The sequence below is a fragment of the Callorhinchus milii genome, unplaced genomic scaffold (assembly GCF_018977255.1).
Source record: "Callorhinchus milii isolate IMCB2004 unplaced genomic scaffold, IMCB_Cmil_1.0 Scaffold4, whole genome shotgun sequence".
Taxonomy (NCBI): Eukaryota; Metazoa; Chordata; class Chondrichthyes; order Chimaeriformes; family Callorhinchidae; genus Callorhinchus; species Callorhinchus milii.
This window is the reverse complement of record NW_024704745.1, coordinates 54,687,430-54,715,222: the sequence shown is the minus strand read 5'-3', so window position 1 is coordinate 54,715,222 and position 27,793 is coordinate 54,687,430. Positions and strand designations below refer to the sequence as shown.

Sequence of the window (27,793 nt, the reverse complement as noted above, 5' to 3'; positions counted from 1 at the left end):
CCATCCAATGGGACACCACTTAAGTTGGACAAAATGGCCAGCCCCGATATGTCCGGCTTAAGCAGCTTCCACTGCACTTGCGATAGCAAGCTCCGAATGAACATGATCCATTAAAAGTCTTTTTTTTGGTCAGCCGGGAGTCTTACAAATGCGGAAACCCATCACCATGCTTAAAAACATCCAAAGCAAACTGAGAATTCAATGCATCCCACCTTCCAATGGAAATCCCGGAGATAGATTGTTGGAATGGAATGCGGACTCTCTCCCTGGAGGGACACATCCTGTAGAGGCCGAAAGATAACTTCCACATGACCAAGTTCTATAACAATTTACTGATTGAACAAGACGCTTCTGAGGTAGACTCATTTTGTGCTACCATGCTTGAACCAAGCTACAATAGAGAGCTAATTATCTACAGAATTGGAATCGGCTCCATACGCAAACATTGCGATAATTGGACATTACATATAATACAAATTTGGCTTCAGAACAATTGTGCACATTGAACATTATTCAGGAATTCTACAGTCACTAAAGTACAACACTAGACCAGGCCTTCTCACTGCCAATTTCTCTCCAACTATCTCTTTCTCTTACACTAACCTTTTAATCTATCCCAAGTTCCCTCCCCTAAAACCCTCTCTCCTTCTGAGAGCTTCTCTTTAACTTGCCCGAGAGCTTCTCTCCACTCCTCCCTCCCAGAACTTCTCTTCCATCTCTCCCTCTGAAGCCTTTTCTACTTCCCTCTCTCTTTTATATTTTCCAACAAAATACTATAGAGCTTAGATCAACAATAACTTTTATAGAACATCCTTCTCAACATTTGGGGCAGAATACAGATGTCAGAAACGTAAATCTATGTTTTATGGAGTCAACTCTCACAGTATAGTCTCCCCCCCTCATCTGGTATCACATCCATCCCAGTATAACTGCAACCTAGAGGTGTGGTAAATTTTTAAACTCAAAATTTCACAGGTTATCGACTGAAACATTCATAATTTGTATTTTGTTCGCCTTCTAAAGGTACGATTCACAATACAATTATACAATTGCATCCTGTGATATATTGTAACTGTAAGTGGCCATATTTCAGATGCAAGAGGTAAAAGCTTGCTCCGATGTAGGGGCATCACAAAAGAGCCTCATCATGTCAGCATTGATAATTGCAGATGTGACTTTTCCAGCTGGGATCAACAATAACCAAGCACTCAGACATTACCCGATATGAAGGGTTCTGTATTGCAAGTTGTTGAATAGTGCTGGAGAACAAGAACCCCATCTGATTATTCCTTGAGGACATTGAGCCTCTTAACAACAACAAATTGCACTTATGTAGCGCCTTTGACATTAGGAGGATATTCCAAGGTGCTGAACAGTCAAGGATTTGCAGCCATTTGGGGATTGGATTCGAGAGAGGTGGGGGCCAATTGGCATGGAAGGGGGGGAAGATGTCCAATGTCGCGGTCAAACAGAAAAGTCTTGAGACAGACACTGAAGGAGGCACGGGAAAGGGTGAGGCATAGGGACTTCAGGCAGGATTTACAGAAAGTGAAGCAGAAAGCCCAGCCAACAATGGTGGGGTGGGCAAGGCAGAGGACATGAAGCAGGCCAGTGCCTGCCGAGCAGAGGGAGCAGGCAGATTGATAGAGTTTTAGTAGGTCACGGGGCAAGACAGTGGAGCAAGACCATGTTGGGCTTTAAAAGTGAGGACGAAGAAGAGGATTAAGTTCAAGATCTTCGTCCTTGAGCTTGATCCTCTGGGGGATGGGGACCTTGTGAAGCTAGGTGATGGGCTTGCGTAGCTTGGGAGCAGGAAAGGACAAAAGCTGCAGAGTTCTAAATGGTTTGCAGTCTGTGAAGCGAAGAATGGGAAGCCTGGTTAGTAGAGAATTGGTGTAGTCTAGCCTGGACGGGATGAAACCATTCATAAGACGGCCCGATGGGAGATGCATTAATTGTTTGGCAGTGCAATATCTCCACTGTCAGAACGCTTCTTTGATAGCAAGCAAATCAAAGATTGGAATCATACTATGGTCAGCATTTTACTACTGTTTTCAACAAACTTGAACGTAAAAACAATGTAACTCATCCAAAACGCATTATATAGCTCAAGACATTTATTCTGGTACACTGAGTCAGCAAGATTACTGTATATGAGAAAAAAAAGTGCACTTACCAAACCAATTCCTTCAAAAGCAAATATTGCAGACCCAAAAAAAAGTGGGTACTTTTTCCAGCTGGCAACCAGAGGGAGTTTCCCTGAATGAGTTATGTCCTAAATGGATGAGTAGGTAGGAAGTAGGAGAGAAAAGAAAAAGCAAACAAGTTATAGCCTCTTTTTAAGCCTCTGGAGTGACTAATCAATTTGACAATAATGCATATCTTTAGCAACAATAAATGTGATGGACTTAGATTTACCTCAGACCTCAGTAGCATATGTTTCTACCAAAATCAGTTTCAAACTGTTATAGTTGCATCTCACCACTTCATCAGAAGAACAATGACAGTGCACATAAGGTTTACAAAATATTCCTTGCAAAACCTTAACTATTATTTTTCTTTGTTACATTTTAAATCTGCAATTTTAACCACCCACAAGCCATTACATTCAACAACAAAATATTCTTGCCACAGATACAGACAATTTCAGAAACAAAACAAAATTGTAGGGCACGTAAACGATTAAAGCCTGGAGTCCTATAGCTCAGTGGCTAGAGAACTCGCCTCACAAGAGAGAGACCTGGATTCAGTTCCCAGCAGAGCGAAACCTTGGACAAGTTACTGTTTGTGGGACACTCTGTGCGCAATTGGCTGCTGCATTTTGCCCACAAAATATACAGTCAATTCACTTTACAGTATATTCTGTGAAGTGCGTTCTGAAGACGTGAAAAGCGCCATGTCAAATGGAAGGATTATTATTTAATTTTCAAGCCACATTTTCCTTCCAATTCAGCATTGAAAAGGATTTGAGACACGAAAATGTACAAGATACACAGTTAAGGCCATGGAATGTTCTCCTGACGTAAATGTGTTGTATAAATGTAAATTTTTATTGTATCTATTGAACCTTTTGAAAAAGTGATGAAGAAAAAGCAGTAAAAAATGGAAAATAATAAAGAAAATTTTTACTCATTTATTTTATAATTCACAAAATTCTCATTAAAGTTCCCTTTCTGGAATTTCATCCAATGCTGACAATTTTGCACTGAGCCTATTTTTCTGCTTGGGCAGATATTTGACAAACCACTCATTTTTACAAATGTGTGATTTATGCACCTACTGCAAGTGTGGCACGTTAAACAGATGTTTTGACAATAAATGCCACTATAGCACAACTGATCCATGCCACTGAACTCACACTCCTGCACATCTGAAATAAAGTCAAACACTACTCTCAAAACTGCTGAATATCACTTCACAAAAGGTAACAACAGACACTGATATGTGGAAGCTTTCTGCACCTGTGTGCTTAGCATAGAAACCAAGCCATGCAATGCTAGAAGCTAGATGTGTACCACATTTCTGGTATACTGCTGGTCCACAATACACCCGCATTATAACCAGATGAGTACACCAGAACATCCTGTATGATGGGACCTGTCTCTATATTCTCAAAATATATAACATTAGGATATCTGCAATGCCTTTGATTTAAAAATAACCCCTTTGCATTAAAATCTAACTACTATTATCTTCATCCAAGCTTTATTTTTTTTTAATCACAGCATGCTTCTACAAGTGAAACTTGCAATCAGTTTTAGATTGCAATATGCATATTTCCTATCAGGCACTGAAAAAAAGTGTTATTCTTACACCCCAAAGCAAAGGTAAGCTTAGTCCAGTGGGAAAGCAATTAAAAATCCAAAATTCTGATATAAAATCACACGAGATTCAAAAAACTTATTGGGCAGAGACAGATTCAAAATAACATATTGGGCAGACACACTCGGGGCCAATTTGAACAGACCATTAGCAAAATAAGAGATTGAATCCTGGTAATGTAGAACTGTTCAATTGTTTGCAAGGCAGTGAGCTGCCATGCTATGAAGAACTAATTCATCTCACCATTTGTTTGTATGTAATGAAAGCAAAACTTACCCACATAATATATTGATAGATAATGACGAGGCTGGCTGCCATAGCAAGATTAGCCAGGAAGGAGAACACTGCAAGGTATTTCAGATCACGGATGAACACAAAGCAGATCAGAAAGGGAAGTAAAAACAGCATATAGATCCTCGAGTCAAAATTCCAGTCTTCAGGTCTATTTTCAGTGCTGTTGAGGTTATTGTACTCCGTATGATTCCTCAGAAATCCTTCTACCACCTGAGGAAGAAAATATAAACATTATTTTTTAAAAATAACTTATTCTGGGTACCAGACAAATCCGTCAACCATCAAAACATCTAGATATTCTCAGAACATGTAAACTGTCCACATGATCAACTAATATAAAACAGGATAGTGATTCTGAGATGTGAGTGAATACTATTTTCTTGTATATTCACATAAAACATCAAACATTCAATAAAATAATTTCAGCCATCACAAACCAGAATTTAGACAACAATAAATGATATAAAAAAAGAGAATAATTTGGTCACTCAATCAATGACTATTTGTGGAAGACTGCTGTCCGCAATTGGCTGACGCGTTTCTCCCACAAAATATAGTCAAATCACTTTATAGTATATTTAGTGAAGCACTTTGAGATGTCTCAACAACGTGATAAGGCGCTATATCAAATGCAAGGTTTACCATAGGATTATTATTAAGTAAAGAAGTGCCCAGTGACTATTTTGGACTTCCATTTCAGAATCAAGAATTTACAGGTCAAGTACAGGAAAGTATCATATGGAGAATGAAGCCCTGTTTGCTCTATTGTTGCTTATGGACATATTACAATAAAATTTAATCATATTCCACATTCAGATGACATCTCAAAGTGTTATTGCTCCTTGCATTTGATACAGTGCCTTATCACTCTGTTATAGGGCTTCATGCGATTTTACTATAAGATGGAGTGTGGATTTGTCAGTGATCTCCACAGATAAACAGCCATGAAGAGAATGACTTAGAGCAAAAGGTTCCACCAAATGAGCCAGACTGATGCACTTTAAAAAAAGATATACTTAAAATGCAAAGTAATTCCACATACTGCACAACTGACTCGAGAATATTAAGTTTCTTAAAAGTCTACAGTGGTTAAGGAGCCAAACTTTAACAAGGGCCAAATCACACCAGCTACATTTACAGTCCAGCCAAATTGATCACATGTGAGTCAACAGATGGGTACCAATGCACATTGCTTAATGATCATGCTTCAGTAATAATGGAATTTTTCACATTGATTCAGTATAAACATGACAGAATAAATTGGGTATTACCATTCTCAGTTCATATGCAATACATTACTAAGAATTCAGTAAGGAACCAAATAAATCCGCAGTGCCCTCTAAAAAGAAAGTTTTTTGATTTTAAAAAAATGCCTCTCAAAAAGCTCATGTAAACATGCAGCAACTGAAACTTTTAAATACAAAGTTTTCAGGTTTTGAAACCATCAAATTATAAATACTGTAGTTAATATCTAACCTGTAAATGATACTCACATGAATGAGCACAAGGACAACATACAAGAGGGATGACACTGCTGTGAAATGATATCCCAATGCATATCATAGCCTCCGGACAAAAATAAAATAGTAAACTATTGTAATTTTTTCCACTATTTCATTCAGACTGCATACGTGCGTAATGCTACACGGAATGTAAATTAACGTTAAATTATTCAATGTGCCTGAAAGCACATCCTTTGCACCATGTCAATAAATTGATCAATTTTGAGATCCTTCATCATCTTTATGTCATGTCTGAAGACCTTCCTTTTTGACTGTATCACCTCCCACCAGTTTGGTGTCGTACTCCACCACTGCCAGGTGCTGTGGTATGCGACCCTGACTGAGGCCCATTATATAAACGCAGGTTGTTGTTGAATACAACCATTTCACCCACAAAACAGTCAATCCACTTTATAGTATATTCTGTGAAACATTTTGAGACATTTCGACAATGTGATAAGGCGCTACATCAAAGGCAAAGATTACTATTTTTGTTATGCTTGGATAACAAGTAAATGTTCTTTCCTCCTCTGCAGGATTTTTTTTCTACCTGAAATAGCTTTGAAACAGTTTCAACCAAGTTCATAGACAAAAGTGTTTGTAATTGGACACATCTTGGCCATACATTGGCGACCGCACAGGTACATTGATAAAAGGATGACTATGTTGAAAAATAAGCAAGTCCAAAAGTTGTGATAAGGGTGCTTGTTATACATCAATAAGGTTAAGAAACCTTATTGCCCGAGAGTAGAGAGGCTTGCTCTGTGTGTGGCTGAGTTCTACTTGATGTAGGAATACTGAATAGGATAGAATAATAGCATTTGATATAGCGGCTTATCACGTCTTCGAGATGCCTCAAAACACTTCACAGAATATACATTTCAATATTGATTCTTGTTGCTATTAACTAAGATTGAATATGTTTTCCACAAATAACCTCCAATGAAGGTAACACAGGGAAAACGCATAATAAATGTCTTAATTGGTTACTAAGATACATTTTTAACTATTCAGTAGATTCATTTTTCTCAAACACAAAAAAACTAACTCACTTTGATTGAGCAACAATTACCCTTTATACATTTATCCTCCACACTAGAGCATAAGAATTAGGAGCAGTAGGCCATTCGGCCCCTTGAGCCTACCCCACCATTCAATACGATTATGGCTGATCTTTTCTAACTCCACCTACCCGCCTTATCCCCATATCTCTTAATCCACAAGAAATCTATGAATCTCAGTCTTGAATATGTTCACGGACTGAGCATCTGCGGCCTTTTGGGGTAGAGAATTCCATAAATTCACTACCCTCTGAGTGAAGAAGTTTTTCCTCAGCTAAGTGTGAAAGGGCTTACCCCTAATTTTAAGACTGTGACCCCTGGGTTTAGTTTCTCCAACCAGGGGGAAAAGCCTCCCACTATCTATTCCGTCGTGTCCCTTTATAATCTTATAGGTTTCTATAAGATCACCTCTCATTCTTCTATATTCTAGAGAATATAGGCCTAAATTGCTCAACCTATCCTCATAATTCATCCCCCTCATCCCAAGTACCAACCTAGTGAATCTACGTTGTACCCCCTCCAAGGTGAGTACATCCTTTCTTAAATAAGGAGACCAAAACTGCATACAATACTCGAGGTGTGGTCTCACCAGGGCCCTACACAGTTGCACCAAGACTTCCCTACTCTTATATTTGAACCCTTTTGTAACAAATGCCAACATACCGTTAGCCTTCCTAATTGCTTGCTGTACCTGCAAACTTACTTTTTGTGACTGGTGTACAAGGATACCCAAGTCCCTCTGAACGCTAACACTATCTAGTCTCCCCCCTTCTAAAAAATAATCTGCTCTACTGTTTTTGCCACCTAGGTGGATGACTTCACACTTCCCTACAATATACTTCATCTGCCACCTATTTGCCCACTCATCTAGCTTATCTATATCACGTTGCATTTTTTTTTAATGTTATCTTCGGTGTTTACTCTCCCTCCTAGTTTAGTGTCATCCGCGAATTTGGATATATTAAGTTCGATGTCCTCATCTAGATCATTGATGTAGATTGTAAATAGTTGAGGCCCAAGCACTGATCCTTGTGGCACTCCACTAGTCACATCCCACCAACGTGAGAAGGACCTATTTATCCCTACTCTTTGTTTTCTTCCCATTAGCCATTCTTCAATCCATGCTAATATATTCCCCTTAACTCCATGGGCCCTAATCTTGTGGATCAACCTTTTATGCGGCATCTTATCGAATGCCTTTTGGAAATCAAATACACTGCATCCACTGATGTAGTGTATTTAGTACTGACTACATGAGTCAGGGCAGTTTATCCAGAGAAATTGCAGTTTGTCCTGTCCATATATTCAGCGAGTACCCAGGTTCACATTATACTATATAATTAGAATTCCTCTCCCTTTCAAAGTTCCCATTTTTTCATTCAAGAAGGCATAATGCTTAAAGATGCACGATCTGATGCTCAAAGATGAAGCAACACAATTCGGGGTTTAATTTCCCTTATGCAGCAGATATTTGCTCAGCATTTCATCTCAACTCCCCCTTCTCGACAGTCAACCCAGGCTCTCTCCTCAGGCTCTGTTCCACACCCCCTGAAACCCATTGTTATCACACCCCTCCTGAAAAAACCCTTGATCCCTCGAATCTCTCACACTACCATCCCATCCCCAAAGTCATGGAATACATTGTTTCAAGTCGACTTTGGTCACATCTCTCCCTCCACTCCCTCCTCAAGCCCCTGCAGTCTGGTTTTTGCCCTGCCCACAGCACAGAGACAGTACTTTTCAAAGTAACAAATGACACCCTTTCTATTTGTGATCAGGGCTCCCTCTGCCTCCTCGTTCTCCCAGATCACTCTACTGCATTCAACACAATCGACCACGCCATCCTCCTCCTCGACCTTTCCTCCCTCATCCACCTTAGTGGGACCGCACTCGCATGGTTCCAGTCCTACTCAACTAACCACCTCCATTTCATCTCGGCAAATGGTTTCTCCTCCTGCCCCGTCACCTGCGGGGTAACCCAGGGGTCCATCCTTTGGCCCTCTTCTTTTCCTTATCTGTATGCTCCCTCTAGGCGATGTCATCTGCAGACACAGGGTAAACTTCCACATGTATGACATCAAGGCCTGGATAAGTACAAACTTCCTGCAGCTGTAGGTGCACAAGATAGAAGCCATACCCTTCGGCTCCTGTCAACATCTTTACCCCTGAGGATCTAAACTCCTCAACCTCCCTGGGCTCCCCCTCACACTCTGTGCACAGTCTAGGTGTTCTGTTTGACCCCTAGCTGTTCTTCCTCCCCCACATCCGGTCCCTGACCAGGACCTCCTTTTTCCACCTCTGTCACAGTGCCCGCCTCCGACCGTACCTTACCCCAAATGCAGCCGAAACTCTCGCACACGCGTTTGTCACCTCCCACCTGGATTACTCAAACGCACTCCTCGCCGGTCTTCTCAGCTCCACTATTCAAAAGATCCAGCTCATTCAGAAATCTGCCGCCCGCATACTGACCCGGACCAATCTCTCTACCCACATCTCACCAGTTCTGGTCCAGGCTCCATTGGTTCCCCATCACCGAATGGATTGACTTCCAAGATCCTCGCACTCATGTTCAAATCCATTCACTCTCTGGCACCTCCCCAACTCTCCAACCTCTTCACTCCCAACCCACCACCCGATGCCTCCACTCGTCTGGCACCGGCCTCCTGCACAGCCCTCGCTCCCTCCGCTCCACCATTGGAGGTTGTGCTTTCAGCCACTATGCCCCGAAACTGTGGAACACTCTCCCTCAATCCCATCGTCTTGCCCCCTCTCTCCCCTTTTTCAAGTCCTGCCTGAAAATCTTTCCCTTCGACCATCCACCTTATCTACTGCTAGGATTCAGCTTCAACCTTTTATTATGCCATCTTCATAAAACAAAGGGACCAAAAGGGTTCATCTAGATTCCTTACATGCAAAGCTATATAAATGTCAATAAGTTTCCTCCTGATTGACATGTTAAAAACAAGATCACAAGTACTCCACTGAATTCGGAAATTATAAGGAAACTTTGTCAAGATTCTTGAAATAATTTTTTTGTTGGAAACATATCCAAACGTACATTATGTTTGAGGTTGGTGAAAATATTGTATTGTTTCTTATTTTTCACTGACAAAATCTATTTTACTTTTGACTTTTTATTTATACTTTTACAAAAAAGATTCCCCCAATTTTTACTCTTTCAATCTTTTCAACAGCATTTCTAGCACACAGTTCATATGTGCACTGCTTGTGGTAACCCAGAAGTCAGCCATTTTCGTGTATCACAATAAGCAGCATTGGCAACTCAGTGTAACTTGATCAAAACTAGATAAATGTTTACTCTACTTTTACGCCCATGAGATAATTAGCCTAAATGTATATAGGAAACAATGAAGCATAGTATCAACTTGTTCTGTCCATTGATATTTCACCAGCTCCTTACAGATGCTGAAATGCCAACAAATCCAGCAAGCCCAATATTAATGTCAAAGTGGCTGGGATATTTTCTCAGAGCATCTTCTCCCACAACCTGAGGATGAATGAGGACTTTAGTGAAGGCCCAATGAATATAAAATGCTCAACAGATGACAGCAAAAGTAACGTTAAATTCCAGGCAGCACTAGTAGAATGTTTTTAGATCTGTAGTCCAACAGCACTTCCAATAATATTTCCCCACTGGAACAAACACTGTTTTGTTTATGTGTGTGCAATTGTGTTGCCGCGTTTACCTACATATACACTGTCACTCCACTTCACAGCAAATGTTGTCAAGCACTTTGAGACATCCTTCCAACCTGATAAGGCGCTCTACCAAATGTAAGGATTATTATTAATGTAATAAGTTTAAAATAAAATGTGACTGATTATTGTATTCAATGCAAGAAAATTTCTTAAAGTTACTTGACAATAATTAGTGATGGGATAAAGGTAGGACTTATTTGAACACCAATTTTCACATCAAGGTACAACTGACTTTTCTAGCAATGGTGGCAACTCATCCAACAAACTTAGCAAATGTTTCCAAGTTGGACTGCCCGGCATCTATACTAATTTCCCTATTAACTCCATCTCACAAACCAGGCATCGACAATCCCTGGTAGATTTTTAATACAGACTCCAGGTAAAATGCAGCATCTTGTCATCTGCAGTAAGACAGTTGAATTCTTTGCCCTTTGGACTTTTTTCTCCTCCTCCCATTCTCCCCAGCTTTGGTTCTTGAATATGTTAATTCTGAACTAAGGTTTATGATCTCATGAAGAAAAATAATTATGTAAATTTCTGAATTGACATTTACACAAACTTTAACTCCAGGAATTACTAAACTTCTTTAGGAATTTCATGTATAATCAGCAGTAAAGCAGTAATCCCTGAAGCAGCTGCCTGTAACAAACTGAATTATTAGATGATAACAATTTTCAGAATCACAGAATTGTATTTTTTTTACAATTGAACTGATAACTTAAGTAATTCACCATATAAAAAATGGTTTCTTAAGGCAAAAATAAACATTTTGGTTCCTTATTTTGAAATTGTTGAATGTTGATTTGCTTCCTTAAGCTGAGAGCCAGGTTGATGCACTTTGCAATTTTTGCAACAAAAGTTGCATCTGTATAGTGCCTCATCAAATCAAAACATCTCAAAACACGTTACAGTAATTTAGGTCAAGGGTCTTTTTTGGAGGCAAACATTTTTTGCATGCAGCAAAATCCACAAAGAGCCATGAGGTGAATAATGGTATCCTGTTTGGGTTATAGAATCATAGAATATTACAGCACAGAAGGAGGCCATTCAGCCCATCGTGCCTGTGCCAACTCTATGGAGGATCTACCCAATCAGTCCCACTCTCCTTCCCCATTTCCTTGGTTTTTTTTTAAAGTACCTATCCAATTCCCTTTTGAAAGTTATTATTGAATCTGTTTCCACCACCTTTTTAGGCAGTGCTTTCCAGACCGCAACAACTGTGTAAAAAAATATTCTCTTCATCTCCCCTCTGGTTCTTTTGCCAGTTACCTTGAATATATGTCCTCTGGTTACCGACCCACCTGTCAGTGGAAATAGTTGCTCCCTATCTAATTTTGAACACCTCTATTAAATATCACCCCAGGTCTCTGCTTCTGAACCCCCTTTCAAACTTAACATTTATTGTATATTGCCTCTCCTCGTTCTTCCTCCCCAAATTTATCACCTCATACTTCTCTGCATTAAACTTCATCTGCCTTATGTCTGCCCATTTCACCAGTCTGTTGATTATGTCCTCCCGCAGTCTGCTACTAACCTCCTTATAGTTTACTACGTTTCCAAGTTTTGTGTCATCCGCAAACTTTAAAATGTTGCTCTCTATTCCCAAGTCCAAGCCATTTATGTACATAAAAAAGAACAGTGGACCTAATACCAACCCCAGGGGGACACTATAATCTAAGATACTCTTACGCATTTTTCATTAGTTACACAAATATAATTTGTTTTACATTTAAAAAGCATTTAAATTATTATTTTATAACCATTTGTATTCTGCATTCGTTCACCAAATACATAATAAAATCCACATACAAATGAATAACAGTGCAACATTCTCCAATATCCAATAAATAGCAATAATCATTAATTACAACTTATATAGCACCTTTCACATCCAGAGAACGTCTCAAAGAGCTTTGCACATCTGGCATGGAGCTTGAGCTGGGGTGGGTGGAAGGGGCGGAGGGGGTGAGGGTTAGAGTGAGGAGGGGAAGCTGGATGGTCAGGAGGCAATGGGTTCAAGAGAGCAAGTACGTACATGCAGGAGATCAGAAAGGAGGATGAGGGAGAGACAGGGTAGGGTCAAAGGTGTGGAAAGTGGGGTGAGGGGAGACAGGGTTTGGGGAGGTGGAGGCAGCTGACCAAATCTACTCTATTTTAGATCTGAGAAAAACCACCAACATTGCATTTGGAGTTGAAAGTGAGAATGGAAGGAGCGTGGGAGGGTGGGCGAAGAAGTTTGTTGATGATGGGAGTAGATCCTGGTGGATTTAGCAAATCTAGTTTGCTGTGGTCCAACCAGATCTGGCACTGGACCGCGAGGCCAGATTTGATTCACATACGTTGCAAGCAACACAGGCCTCAGACTTCAGGGAATGGGACTGGCTATAGCTTAAATCAGTTTTAGTGAATCTGGATGAAGGGGAAATGTTAGCAAGTTTGCTGCAAGAACACACTGCTCTGCAAACAATGGCAAGGGATCTTCCCATTCAATGGGAAACAGGCAAGTGCTTCTTTTGAAATGGCCAGAATGAAACTATTTGAGGATGAGTGTTGCACTTTGCAGAATACTCTGATGCTCTATCAGACATTGTGAAGTGGTAGGACTCTATATTAAATGCAGAGATGCAACCCATTAAATCTACAGTAGTAATTCATCCCTGTGTAATATTTTAATACTATTGTATACACACAATCAACCAAAACCCTTCCCCAGAATATTACACAGCTTTCCTTTAAACTCTAAACCTCTAAAATCTTCAGTCTATGCCTACACTACAATTACAGATCACTCACATATAAAATGTCCAGACTGCGAACATATAAAATGCAGAAAGATCTTCAAATGAAATCAATGTTCTTTTCTCATGAGCTTCACTCAGACTTTTATCCTTGGCATCACTAAAATCTGTGTTTCTCTGTGTCCACCCAAGAGGCATCCGAGGCTAAGTCAAACCAAACTTTCTGACAGATAGAACATGGATTAATGTCTGGACTATTTGGAAAAATTCTAGTTCACTGGAGTGTATTCAACCCACCTGCTCCCTCCACTCGGCAGGCACTGAACTCCTCACATCCCCCCACCCTGAAGGCCCCATCATTAGCAGTCATTGTGTCGATGGTGGGCAGGCAAGACAGAAGCCATACTCGTTGACCCCCATCAATATCTTCTCTCCTGCTGATCTGACTTAAAACCTCCCCAGCCTATCCCTCAGACTCACCGAAGCGGTGCGCAACCTAGACATCAGGTTTGACCTCCAACTGTCCTTCCTCCCCCTATCTGTCCTTACCTCTCCGACTACTTACTACCCAACCCACTACCCCAGTGCCTCTGGTTGACAGGCTCCAGCCTCCTGAGTTGCCTCGTGCCTTCCTTCCCCCATTGGCGGGCTATTCATCCAGAAGCTACCATGTATGAGGAGCGCTACATCAATGCAAGTTGGTGCGCATCCATGGATGGTGATGCTGCCAGTGAATGACGTCCCCCCTGATGAGCAGATAGGACCTCGGTTTAACTGGTCACCTGAAGGATGACACCTTTAACAACATTAAAGCACACATCGAGAACTGCGAGGAGTGTCAGCTTACACTTTGAGTTCAAAGTCCCAATGTGGGGCTTGAACCCACAATAAACAAGAGTGCTATCAACTGAGCCAGGCACTGAATGCCCAGAATTCCCATTGTAGTATTTTTGCTTCTTAAATGAGGTGATTGAAGCTTCAACCAGTAAACTTTAACCTGAAAGGGGTTTCCCCTGGAGCCTTGACCAACAATACTCCAAATAAAATTGGTCATTCACAAGCTGGATGCCATGTTCACCTACAAGATCTTGCATTTAGATAGCGCCCTTGACTCAGCAGTCTCCGAGCGCTGCACTTAGGTGGGATTGGACACAGAGCGGGGGAGTTGGTGGGCGGTTAATGAAAAATCAACCGGCCACAGGGAGTAAACTCACTAGTCTCTTTTCTGAATAGTTTATACCGAATGAGCAAGATAATCTGTGGAGAACCCACTAAAGTACCACCTACCTGTTTCATATTAACAGCGAGAAACACAAAATAAACCGAGCAAAATCCCAGCTGCGTAACAATGAGGAAGAAGTCGACAGTTGCCCTGCAGCAAATAAAAAAAATGTTAGTTGCACTCACTTCAATCCAACAATAACCAAAACTAATGTATTCACCTTTGCTACATTTTCCAGTACTTTTAGACTTTCTCAACTGCAAAGAATATTGAAATTCCACCTTTTTTTTAAAATTGATTGTATCCTCCACACTTTGACTGACAAGCACTGAAATACAAAAACATTGGGGAAGATTCTTAAAAAGCAGCAGTCTTCTTTCAGAACAGCTGACAATAAAATATTGCAAAATATTTTATTCAGGCCACTCTCAACCTCAGCCAGCCTGCCTCCCTTTTACACAATCCCAATGTGTTACAATATCACAAAGGAGGTTTGATGCAAGATTTTTGCTGTGGTAAAATATTTCACATAAAATTTTCACTGCTCCAGTACAATACAAAATTACATTTGTATAGTGCCTTTCACATCAGGAGGACAGTCAGGGATTTGGACCCGAGCAGGGGAGGGGGCAGGGGAGTTTAGATCAGAGAGGGTGGAGAATAGGGAGGGTGGCCAAAGGCGCGGTCAAAGAGGAGGGTCTTGAGACGTGCCTTGAAGGGAAGCAAGGAAAGGAGCAAGGTGAAGGGATTGTGTTTGTGGGATACTGCTGTGCGCAATTGGCTGCCGCATTTCACCCACAAATATACAGTCAATTCGCTTTACAGTCTATTCTGTGAAGCGCTTTGAAACATCTAGAAGACGTGAAAAGCACTATATCAAATGCAAGGATTATTATTATTAGTGTGAAATGGAGTTCCAGAGGGTGGGGACAGAGAGGCTGAATGCCCGACCGCCGATGGTGGGGCGGGCGCGTGAACGTGGAGCAGGCTATAGCCTGCTAAGCAGACAGGTTGATATGGAGTTAGCAGGTCACAGAGATAGGAAGGGGTAGGAGGGCCTTGAAGGAGGAGGAGGAGGATTTTTAACTCTATACTCTGGGGGATGGGGAGCCAGTGGAGCCGGGAAAGGGTGGGGAAGATGGGATTATGGAGCCTGGTGCGGGAGAGGACACAAGCTGCAGAGTTCTGGATGATCTGCAGCTTGTGGAGGGAAGAATTGGGAAGGCCGACAAGCAGGAAGTTGGCATATTCGAGCCTAGATGTCATAAATGTGTGGATGAGGGTTTCAGCAGCCTGATAGGTGAGGTAGTGGCGGAGCCGGGCAATATTGTGGATGTAGGGTCATGGCACGAATGTGGAGTACAAACGATAGTTGAGGATCAAACAAGACACCAAGGTTCTGGACTGACTCAGTGAGGTGGAGTGTGCATCCACGGATGGTGATGCTGTCAGTGCCCGAGGTGTGGAGGTGCTAATGGGAGCCAATCACGAGAGCCTTGGTCTTGTTGACGTTTAACTGTAGAAAGTTAGCTCTCATCCAGAACTTGGTGTCTGACAGACATTCTGTCAGGATAGCAGTGGTCCTGGAGTTGAAGGTCGAGGCAGAGAGATAGAGTTGGGTGTCATCCGCATACATGTGGATCTTGACTCCATGTCTGCAGATGATGTCACCAAGAGGGAGCATGTACAAGTTAAAGAGGAGAGGACCAAGGGTAAAGCCCTGAGGAAAGCTGTACAAGACAGTGTGGGGGCTGGAGGTGAAGCAGTTTGTGAAGACAAAGTGGAGATGGTGTGAAAGGTAATATATGAACCACTTAAGAACGGAACCATGAAGGGTGAGGTGAGAGGAGAGCCGATGGAGGAGGATAAAAGGTCAACGGTATCAGGGCTGATACTGTTGACCGCTCTATCGCTCTATTTGACCAAGGCTCCACAATAATGTGCAATCAATTTAAGATGTTGCACGACTACCAGCATTGAAGATATTGTGCTATTAAAAATGTCAAAGACAAAATGGATCATTAGATACAGAAAGCAGAAATAGCAATCACTTCTTTGATAGCAGAACTCATGTTAAAGGTTAGTATGACAAAGAATTAATCTATATGCTAACATCCTCCTCCCATCCCAGTTATTTCAAGATTAGATACAGTTCAAGTGAACCCCAGGAAATGTCTAGAAGATACCCCTGAGATGACTTGCAATCTGGTCTGAAGCTCTAATTTGCAATACACAGCAGCAGTCAATGTGGTTTGCCATCCAGTTTGTCCTGCTTGAGCACCTCTGCTCAATATGGTGTTACAAGTAAATTTGGCACAGTCGGCTGAGTATTACTCCCAAGTTCTTTTCCAAGTCTCCCTGTTCAAATTAAATTTAATTCACTGTTAAATTAAATTCTACATTGTTTTCAATCCATATGTAATATCCTATATTTGTCATTTTCCCACTTTATTCGTTGTGTGTCTGATCAATTCCTTAAAATTACCTAAATCCTTTCCCAAATCAATGGGTTCCACTGCTCCTTAGAGTCATCAGGACATAATAAATAATCCTTGCACTTGACCAGGTAGTACGAATAATAATAATAATAATCCTTACATTTGATACATTGCCTTATCACGTCTTCGAGACGTCTCAATGCACTCTAACCACTAAGATACAGGACTCCACAGTTGGTTTTGTTATCCCAATTATTTAATCAGATTATAACAAGGCTCCAAGCACTTATCTTTGTGGGATTCACTTAATTCTCCCAAGTGTAACATCTTAAGATTCAACATTTTAAACCATTTTTTCTGAAGGGGAAATAAACAACCAATTGCATATTTATGTAGCACCTTTCACATCATAAGGACATCCCAAAACACTGGACAATCAAAGGTTTGCATTTAAGATAGGGGTTGGATTCAAGAATGGTGGGGTCCAAGGGAAGATGACCATAAGTGCAGTCAAAGAGGAAGGTCTTGAGAAGGACCTTGAAGGAAGTTAGAGAAGCGGCAAGGCAAAGGGATTCAGGGATGGAATTCCAGACAGTGGGGGCAAAAAGGCTAAAAGCACAACCATCAATAGTGGTACTGGCAGGGGACCTGAATCAGGCCAATGCCTGCAGAGTGGAGGGAAAGTATTGGTTAGTAAGGTTTTTAAGAAGGTCAAAAAGATCGGGCGAGGCAAGACCATGGAAGGCTTTAAAAGTAAGGACAAAGTTCTTGAACTCGATCCTTTGGGGGATGAGGAACCAATGTAGTTGGAAAGGATGGGGATGACAGGTTCGCGGAGCCTGGTGAGCAGACGACACAAGCTTCAGAACTCAGAATAGCACGCAGCTTGTGGAGAGAAGAGCTGGGAAGACCAGCAGGCAGAATTAGCATAGTCCAACCTGGAGGTGATAAAAGTATAGATAAAGGGGAATGGTGGTGACAGAGACAGGAAATGTTGTGACGGTGGTGAAAAGTTGACTGGATCAAGGCAAGGATATGTGGTTTAAAAGACAATTAGGGAAGCAAACAAGACACAGAGGTTCTGTGCTGGCGTAGTAAGGTGGAGTGTGCATCCGTGCACCAGAAGTAAAAAGGCACTGATAGGATCCAGGACTTAATGTCTGAAGGCAATCAGACAGGCAATCAAATCATAGGTGGAGGAACTCCACAATTGACTGTTTGGGGATGGCAAAATTCTAATGTAACATAATAAAAATAAAAAATAACGATAATGTTCAGAAAGTACTTTTTAAGTACAGCCATTTTTAATAAAATAGTACTTCGGTATAATGAGCAACCTTTTGTACTTCAACACAATATCAGAGAAAATAATTTGCATTGGTATAGTGTCTTTCACGAGGGATAATATCTCAGAGGGGGTCACAATGACAGGGTCAGACACTGAGCAAAGGAATGGGAGGTGATCATAGACACAGAGATAGAGCTTAGTGCAGTTGAGGGTATAGGTAATGGTGTTTTGAATCAGCTGGAGCTTCTGGATGGTGTAGCAAGGGAGTCCAACAAGGAGTGCATTTGAAAAGTATGCCTGCCTTCTGCATTACTGGACACATCAGGAGGTGGTTTCATTGACTTTGATAGGGACGGGCACTTTAGAAGCATCAGGTGGATAGGGTTGGGTGATTTAGAGTCCAAAATGCCTGAAAAATACTTCCCTCAATGACTGAGATACAAAGTTCCACTTACCACAGATTACAAATCTTATGTATTCCCATGAGTCACACCTAAGCTGTCACAGCTGCTATCACACAGTGGGCCTACGTTCTCCCCCACCCTTCCAAACCTCAGAAACCACTGGTCCCCAGTGTATTTTTATACACTTCAGTGGACTGTCGATACACAGACTCAGTAGTCACTCAATGAACTAACTATGCACTTTTGAATTCATCAACTGTAGGATATGCAGTGTAAATTTCCTTAAACACCCGAAAAATTTTAGTTCCCAATTCTTCCTTGGGCTCCTTTCACTAGCACTCAACTCACTTGATCTTCTTTGCCCAAAGAATCTATGTTGTAACAATAACTATAGCAATGGGACATATCCCCTTAATAATCCTTGCATTTAATATAGCGCTTTTCACGTCTTCTAGACTCCCAAAGCGCTTCACAGAATATACTGTAAAGTAAATTGACTGCATATTTGTGGGCGAACGCAGCAGCCAATTGCGCACAGCAATGTCCCACAAATAGTCGTAGATTGAAAATGACCAATTTATTATTGTTGTTTTTTTTTTGGAGGGATTATTATTAGGCGTGTGGAGTAAGGAAACTTGCCCAAGGTTTCGCCCTCTGCCTGGAATTGAACTCAGGTCTCTCGCTTGCAAAGCGAGTGCTCTAACCACTGAGCTACAGGACTCCACGTGTTCCTGGGAATGAGGAACTCAGGTCTCGCCTTGAATGAACATTNAAAAAAATGAATGTCAACCATGTTAATTTCAGGTAACAATCGACAACATGAATCAGATTGGGTAACAAATAAAAACGTGTGAGTTATTTCTTAAATTGTGTTCAAGGTCTGTAAAAATGGAACACTTACTTCTTTTGCCACCCCAATGTCGATATCGTGCAGCCCCTTGGTATAGGTCCAATCAATGTACCATAAAATTCCATGTATTTATACCCTAATGCCACTCTCAAAATAAACCAACCCAATCGCACGGGTGTGGTTACACCCACCATCCTCTGCTTTCTGATAAGATCGCAAATCAAACAATAATTTAAGGGCTGTGTTGTACTGTGGAATCATGATTAGGATTAAGATTGCCAGAACTAATTTCAAGATGGAACTACAACTACAACAAAATTACATTTATAGAGTGTCTTTCACGTCGGGAGGATGTCCCAGAGCGCTGAAACTATACAGCCAGGAGAGGAGAAATCAAAGCTTTCAACATCATTCTGGTCTGGATTTAAATTAACAGCATAAATTTGAAAGAATAGTTTGCTAACTGCAAGCTGTGTGGTTTTAGCTGGTTAAACTCCATGAGTACCCCAATGCACACTCTGGGGTCACCCAGGTCTGGGCTCTCACCAACCTGTCTGTGCCCACTACTTTCTGGAATTAGGTAAATAAGATGTCTCTCTCCAGGAAGAGAGTGCGCATTCCATTCTAGACAATTTGGAATTTCCACTCGTCATTCCCTCCCCCATGCAATATTCTTACTTGTGTGACGGAACTAAAAATGGTTCATCGTGACAAGTTGAGATCAAACTTAGCACAGACCAGAATTCAACTGAGTAATACATGACCAAAGTGTGTTTATCCACCAATTCCTCCAAAAACTAGTGAATAATAATGCCTCATTTGTGTTGAAGCAGAGCTGGGAAGTCCTTCAGAGCAGCGAAAATCAAACCAGAAGTGCAATGCACCAGCTTACCTTCCCCATGAAGCCTTGGTTCGAAGGGTGTGGAATGGTGCATGTTCCATGGCACAAGTCACTGTGTCACCATAACTCAGGCTTGGTTTTTTAAGCCTATAAAACAAGTTCACGTTTAATGTAGATTTACAAACAGTGATGCATAATGAGATTAAAAAGAATTTCCAACAACATGATTTTGCTACACATTATAACTTTAAATCTTTCATTTTATTTCAAAGACAGGACTGGAAAAATAAGATTTCCGATTGCTGAAATGGCCCAATTATAAAAGCAACCAGTTTCACTGTTCAAATTCCATCTTTTCTCACTCCCACCCGAGTCAGTTCAGTGCTGTGTACAACAACAACTTGCACTTATTTAGTGCCCTCCATGCAGGGAGCATCTCAGAGCACTTAACAGTGACGGAGCCTGACTCCGAGCCAGAGTGGATGGGGCAAGGAAGGTGACCATAAGCACGGTTATAAAGGAAGGTTTTCAGGTGGTACTTGAAAAAGAGGAGAGAGGGGGCAAGGCCGAGGGATTGAGGGAGAGTGTTCCAGAGTTTGGGGGCGTAGTGACTGAAAGCACAGCCTCCAACAGTGGAATGGAGGGTGCGAGGGACAAGCAGGAGGCCAGTGCCAGTCGAGCGGGGGCGCCAGTTAGTGGATTGGGGAGTGAGAAGGTCGGAGAGGTAGGGAGGATTTGAACACGAGTGTGAGGATCTTGAAGTCGATCCGTTCTGTGATGGGGAGCCAGTGGAGCCTGGCCAGAACTGGTGAGAAGTGGGTACAGAGTTTGGTCGGGGTCAGTATGCGTGCAGCAGAGTTCTGAATGAGCTGGATCTTTTGAATAGTGGAGCTGCGGCTGCGGAGACCATTGAGGAATGCATTTGAATATCCAGGCAGATTACAAACTCATGACAAACACACGCACAAGTATTTCAGCTGTATTCGGGATAAGGTACAGTCGGAGGCGGGCAATGTGGTAGAGGTGGAAGAAGGTGGTACTGAGCAGGAACTGGATATGAGGGAGGAAGGACAGCTGGGAGTTAAACCGGACGCCTAGATTGTGAACTGGTTCGGTGAGTCTGAGGGAGAGCCCAGGATGTATAAGATTTAAGAAACTTTTTTTTAGAAAAAAAACTTTTGTAATTTAAATTTGTCCTTCACAATCAAATTGCAACATGACCCAGCAATGCTGCCAATTTAGTTCTGGATCGCAATAAAGCCCACTGGTATTTATTTTCCTCCCATCCAATTCCATCTCCCTCTTTTATTCATTTTTTTTAAAATCTGAGATTGAACTGTTTTCACCTCCCCCCACCCACCCTATTGCTAAAGACCCCATGACTCTATTCAAAATGAGGAAGCAGTTTCTTCAGGTGCTTTGGCAAACAATCTTACAGACTTTAATTCATGGCTGCACTAGTCTGTTCAAATTGGCTACAAAACACACACAGTAAATACTGCAAAACGCTTCCAGACATTTGACATTGCAATAAGGCACAATATCAAAAGCAAGAATTTTTTTAAAGAAAACTTATTTACAGATTTTTGCGAATTCATTTATATTCTACCAATTAATTACATCAGTTTTCCCCCACAATGATGGTATAATAGACCGATCTGTGAACTCAAATAAGGCATTTGATCTCGACAAGTGTTTTCTAAGCTTGCGCCCTATCCTTTTATTGTCAATCAATACCTTCAGTTTCTATGCAACCTTTCCCTCTCCTTCAAAATATGTTTTATTCAAATTCCCACCCGTGCCCTTTAATCAATACTTTCTAAAATTTTGGAAGCTAGCAGCAGCTCAACATTATCAATCTTTTTTACAGTTCTAGTATAAATGTCAACTTTATAGCCTCTAGGGCAGAAGATTGTGAGCCCAAGCCATCACCATGGGCTTCTCTGAAAGGAATGAGTCAACACATACTTCTAAATAAATCCCAATCCTCATTCATGCTCTTTCACAAATTATATACATGGTCAATTTCTTAAATTATAATCCATATTGCTGTTCATGTCTTACCATCTGACAGTAATACTTGGGATTTTCTTAACCCCTCCTTCCCAATTCAGTTCCCTCTCCCTCCTTTGCTATTTCATGACTGTTTGGTAAGGTATTAACCTACCAAGAATAGAGGGGAACCAAGAAGACAATGTTAGCGAGCAACTTGGCGGAATTAATATTAGTAAATAAATGGTTTTAGGTAAATTGTCAGGTCTTAAAACTGATAAATCTCCTGGACCTGATGGCCTACATCCTAGGGTTTTAAAAGAGGTGGCTACTGAGATAGTGGATGGCTTGTCTTTGATCTTCCAAAATTCTCTGGATTCTGGAACGGTTCCCATTGATTGGAAGATTGCAAACGTAACACCACTATTTAAGAAGGGTGGGAGAGAAAAGATGGGGAACTATAGACCAGTTAGTCTGACATCAGTGGTAGGGAAAATTCTTGAGTCCTTAATTAAAGATGTCGTTATGGGATCCTGGAAGACCATAACAAGATTAGGCAGAGTCAACATAGCTTTACAAAAGGGAAGTCATGCTTAACTAATCTTTTAGAGTTTTTTGAAGATGTATCTAGCAGGTTAGATAGGGGGGAGCCAGTAGATGTAGTAAATTTAGATTTTAAAAAGGCATTTGACAAAGTGCCACACAAAAGGCTATTGCACAAGGTTAAGTCCCACGGGATTAATGGGAACATATTAGCATGGATTGAAGAGAGGCTAACGGGTAGAAAACAGAGAGTAGGGATAAACGGGTCATTCTCGAATTGGCAGGATGTGACTAGTGGAGTGCCACAAGGATCAGTGCTTGGGCCTCAGCTATTTACAATTTACATCAATGATCTAGACGAGGACATTGAATGTAATGTATCTAAATTCGCGGATGACACTAAACTAGGTGTGAGAGTAAGCTCTGAGGATGATGAAAAAAAATTGCAACGGGATATAGATAGGCTGGGGGAGTGGGCGAGTAGGTGACAGGTGGAATTTAATGTGGGGAAGTGTGAAGTTATTCACCTAGGTAGAAAAAATAGAAAAACAGACTATTTTCTGGAGGGGGAGAGATTAGATAGTGTTAGTGTTCAGAGGGATTTGGGTGTCCTCGTACACAAGTCTCAAAAAGTTAGTTTGGGCAGGTGCAGCAAGCAACTAAGAAGGCGAACGGCACGTTAGCGTTCATTGCAAAAGGTTTAGAGTACAAGAGTAGGGAAGTCTTGCTGCAACTGTATAGGGCCTTGGTGAGACCGCACCTAGAGTATTGTGTGCAGTTTTGGTCTCCTTATTTAATAAAGGGTATACTTGCCCTAGAGGGGGTGCAGCGTAGATTCATTAGGTTAGTTCCTGGGATGAGGGGACTGACCTATGAGGATAGGCTGAATAAACTAGGGCTATGTTCTCTAGAGTACAGAAGAATTAGGGGAGATCTTATTGAAACATATAAGATTCTTAAAGGGCTGGATAAAGTAGACACAGAGGGACTGTTTCCCCTGGTAGGAGAACCTATAACCAGAAGTCACAGTTTTAAAATTAAGGGTCAGCCTTTTAGAACAGAGTTGAGGAAACATTTCTTCATGCAGAGGGTAGTGAATTCCAGAAGGCTGTAGATGCTCAGTCCTTGAACATCTTCAAGGCTGAGACTGATAGATTTTTTAAAAATAGAGGGATTAGGGGATATGGGGATAGGGCAGGTAATTAGTTAGGTCTGAAGATCAGCCATGATCTTTTTGAATGGTGGGGCAGGCTCGAGGGGCCGAATGGCCTATTCCTGCTCCTAATTCTTATGTTCTTATGTTCTGCGGTGAACAAATTGGCTGCTACATTTGTCTAACAAAATACACAGCAAATGCAATTTACAATGAATTATGTGAAGGACATTGAGACATATTCTATTATCCTAATAAAAATCCATATTAGCTTTTAAAAGGGAAATAAAAAATACCTAAAAAGGATATTTATTTTGAGCGCACGCAACATTAATTCATGGATTCAAGTTTCAAGTCATTACTTGAGCTCATAATCCAGGCCGACACTTTAGTGTTACAGGGATGAGATGTCCACCTCCTCCTACCCAGCCAGCCTGTCTGAAGTGCTATCAGACAACCTTCCAAAGTGATACACGTAATATAAATAGTTCTTGTTCATTACAACCTTAATTTATATTGCAGTGCAATGGTCATCTTTCAGTGGAAAGGTCACTATATTGCAGCACAATGGTCAGATCATTAAATCTTATGTGATTTCACTTTAATTTGACCTTACAATTGAATCATGCATGCAATTATAAATAAATCCTTTCAATTCATACAGTACCTTTGATCATTGGAGGTCACGCATTCAGCTGCACCACTATGAAACTCTGGAAAACTCTCCTTCAATCTCTCCACCTTGCCCCCTCTCTCCCCTTTTTCAAGTCCCGCCTGAAAAATCTCCTTTTCAACCGTGCTTACCTCCCCCACCCCCTACTCTGCCACTGTTAAGTGCTCTCCTGTGTGGAGGGTGCTATACAAGAGCAGGTTGTTGTTGTTGGGTACTAACTTTAATCCACAATCTTTTGAAGCTTAAACCCACAAATATTTGGTACCAATGTAAATAAATATTACCAACTGATTAACATTTACACCATGACAACCACACTATATAAAACAAAACTCATTTCCTCCAAATAAATTAATAAAGATTTTTAAAAATTCAACAAGAGATGTAGAGTACCATATTCTGGACTGTTTGACAAGGCTGCAACAAGTCCCTGGGTTGAGATGGAACTGATAATCACTTGAGCTTTGCCTTTAGTGTTAATAGCTTGAAGATTAAAGAAAGAGGCAAGATTTTACCTTTGGCAGAAATGATGACTACAGCGTACTACAATGTGCATACAGTGAACTGCCACAATGCCCATCAACACAAGACTGACTGGTCCAAGCTGTAACAAAAACAAATGCAATGTATTTTAAAAAAAAATATATTTTCACAAGTTCAGTAAGCTAGCAGAAATTTCATCTTTTGAATAGAATGTCTACGATCAACAATACTAATAAAAATCTGTACATTTGATATAGCACCTCCAGGCAATAGAAGTTGATCCTATTAGACAGTAGTCTGGTTCCTGAACTAGACAGTGATCCAGTACTTAAAAGACAGTTAATGACAAATCAGGTAGCCTGGTTCATTATTATAACTTAGCAAACCAGTCACTGAAGGCTGGGATTCTTCCCACTTGCTCCAGTTAACCCTGCAAGCCAAAGTCCTATTGGGTAGAATGGACAAACTGAGGAAAGGTTTCCATTGTTTCAGTCAGGAGCAGAGGCAGGAGCGGGACCTAGGAATGGGGATAAAAGCCACAGCGAGGAGAGCAGTCAGCCAGTCAGGAGCAGAGGCAGGAGAGAGATAAAAAACCAAGCGACCAGCGGGAAAGTTAAAAAGTGACGTCAGACAGACGTCACAATCAAAACATTCTGAAAGAGTAAACTAACAGCTCACACTAACTACTAACTAACAGTAAACTAACACTAACTACTAACTAACAACACTAAAAATAAAATAAATTTAAAAAAATTAATTAAGAATTTAACTTTTAAAAAATAATAATTAATTAAATAAAGCTTTAATTCACAGTGGGAGTGGGAGAGGTGACAATGGCGGGGCAGGTGTTGTGTGAGGACTGTAACATGTGGGAGTTGCTGGAGGGCAGTCTGAGCCCGGGCAACCACACCTGCAGCAAATGTCTGCAACTGGAGCCAGTCACTCACCTGAGGCTCAGGGAAAGTATAGATAATAGTATCAGTCAAGGACAGGATAGGGTGTCTGACAGGCAGGAGGTTGAGGGAACACCAGAGAGAGTGGTTGTGAAGCCTCAGGCTTTAACCTTGGCCAACAGGTTCGAGATCGTTGCAACCTGTGTGAACAAGGAAGCCTGTGAGGAGGAAGGAAAACGTGATTCCAATATTAGAGGAAACAAACAGAAAGTTGCAGTAATTGGGGACAAGACTATCAGGCGGACAGATACACTTATCTGCAGCTGCAACCAGGAGACCCGAAGGCTTTGTTGCCTTCCTGGGGCCGGGGTGAAGGACGTCTCAGCGTGGCTGGAGGAGAATCTAAAATATGAGGGTGAGTACTTGATGGTACTTCACATAGGTACCAATGACATAGGTAGGGTTAGTTGTGATGATCTGAGGAGGGAGTTCAAGGAGCTGGGAACTAAATTAAAATAAAAACATCAAAGGTAGTGATATCAGCATTGCTGCCTTTGACGTGCAAATTGGTACAGGAATAAGCAAATCAGAGAGTTAAGTGCTTGGCTGAGGGAGTGGTGCGGAACGCAGTGGTTTCATTTTATACACCACTGGCACCAGTATTGGGGAAAAAGGGGTCTATTTTAAAAAAATGGGCTCCACTTAAATCGGGCTGGGACAAATGTCCTAGTAAACCGAATACATAGGGAGGTAAATAAAGCTTTAAACTAGTAAAGGGGGTGGGGGGGGGAGAGAGATACAATTAGAAGTAATCGCAGACCAGCAATATTAAGAAAACTAAAGGTGGCAGAACAGAATAGTGAGAGAGATAAACAGAATAGGTCAAAGAGGGGTAAGAAGCTCAGTAAAGAGAGTAGGGGAAGTGGTAAGAAATTAAAATCGCTGTATCTGAATGCACGAAGCGTTCGGAATAAAATAGATGAATTAAAGGCACAGATAGATACAGACAGGTATGATCTAGTAGCCATTACTGAGACATGTTTCCAGGGAGATCTAGGGTAGGAGTTAAATATTTCAGGGTTTTCAGCTTATAGGAAGGATAGACAATGTGGAAAACAAGGTGTGGGGTAGCCTTGTTAATAAAGGATGGAATAAAAACACTGCTGCCACATTTCGCCCACAAAATTGACAGTTACTGTACTTTACAATATATCCTGTGAAGGGCTTTGAGACATCTTGAAGATGTGATAAGGCGCTATATCAAATGTAAGGTTTATTATTGTTATTAAACTTCAGCAGTATCCCAATACAGTAAACCCATATCTTACCAGATCCAGGGATCCAGAATTCAGACCAAGCCAGACTAGGCTTGAAACAGCAAAATTAAAAAACAAATCCACTGGTGTGTGTAGACTCGCATCAGTCCCACTTCTATTGTTCACCCCACCTCCCCATGTTTGGTGGCTTTCAGCGACCAGGGATATCGACGTTTGACTCAGTTTGAATCCCACTAGCAGATGATTGCTTCTTCGCTATTTTCTACTCACAGGATTCAAGCAATTACAATGCCAGTAATCACATTTACAGGTAATTTTCAGCACTGAGAAAAGCTGGTGCCGAAATAAATCAGTAAATGTCAATAACAGTGAGCTGAAATTTCAAGTGCACATTAATCTGGGGTCTTCAAACATTGATTCTTGCCAACCTATGCCTAAAGTCTTCAACACTAGATAAGCAATGTGTGTCCCTCCGAGGAGAAAGTGCACCCTCATATCAAACAAATACAAATCATACATATGTGGAACTCTCCGTTTGATTTGGAGACTCAAGAACTGTGATGATTCTGCAGTGTCAGATACCCTAGGATCTAAAATCA

At 41.2% G+C, this 27,793-nt stretch overlaps 1 protein-coding gene across 1 annotated transcript in view; it reads right to left on the bottom strand.

The window, feature by feature from the left end:
• Positions 1-27,793, bottom strand: part of slc36a4 (solute carrier family 36 member 4) — a 70,714-nt gene that overhangs the window by 36,569 nt on the left and 6,352 nt on the right. The window contains exons 4-8 of the mRNA XM_007902183.2: positions 25,057-25,145; positions 20,232-20,327; positions 14,425-14,509; positions 4,099-4,326; positions 2,177-2,275 (exon numbers count right to left, since the gene is read on the bottom strand). Coding sequence (XP_007900374.1) covers positions 2,177-2,275; positions 4,099-4,326; positions 14,425-14,509; positions 20,232-20,327; positions 25,057-25,145 — 597 coding nt within the window. The remainder of the gene's footprint in view (positions 1-2,176; positions 2,276-4,098; positions 4,327-14,424; positions 14,510-20,231; positions 20,328-25,056; positions 25,146-27,793) is intronic.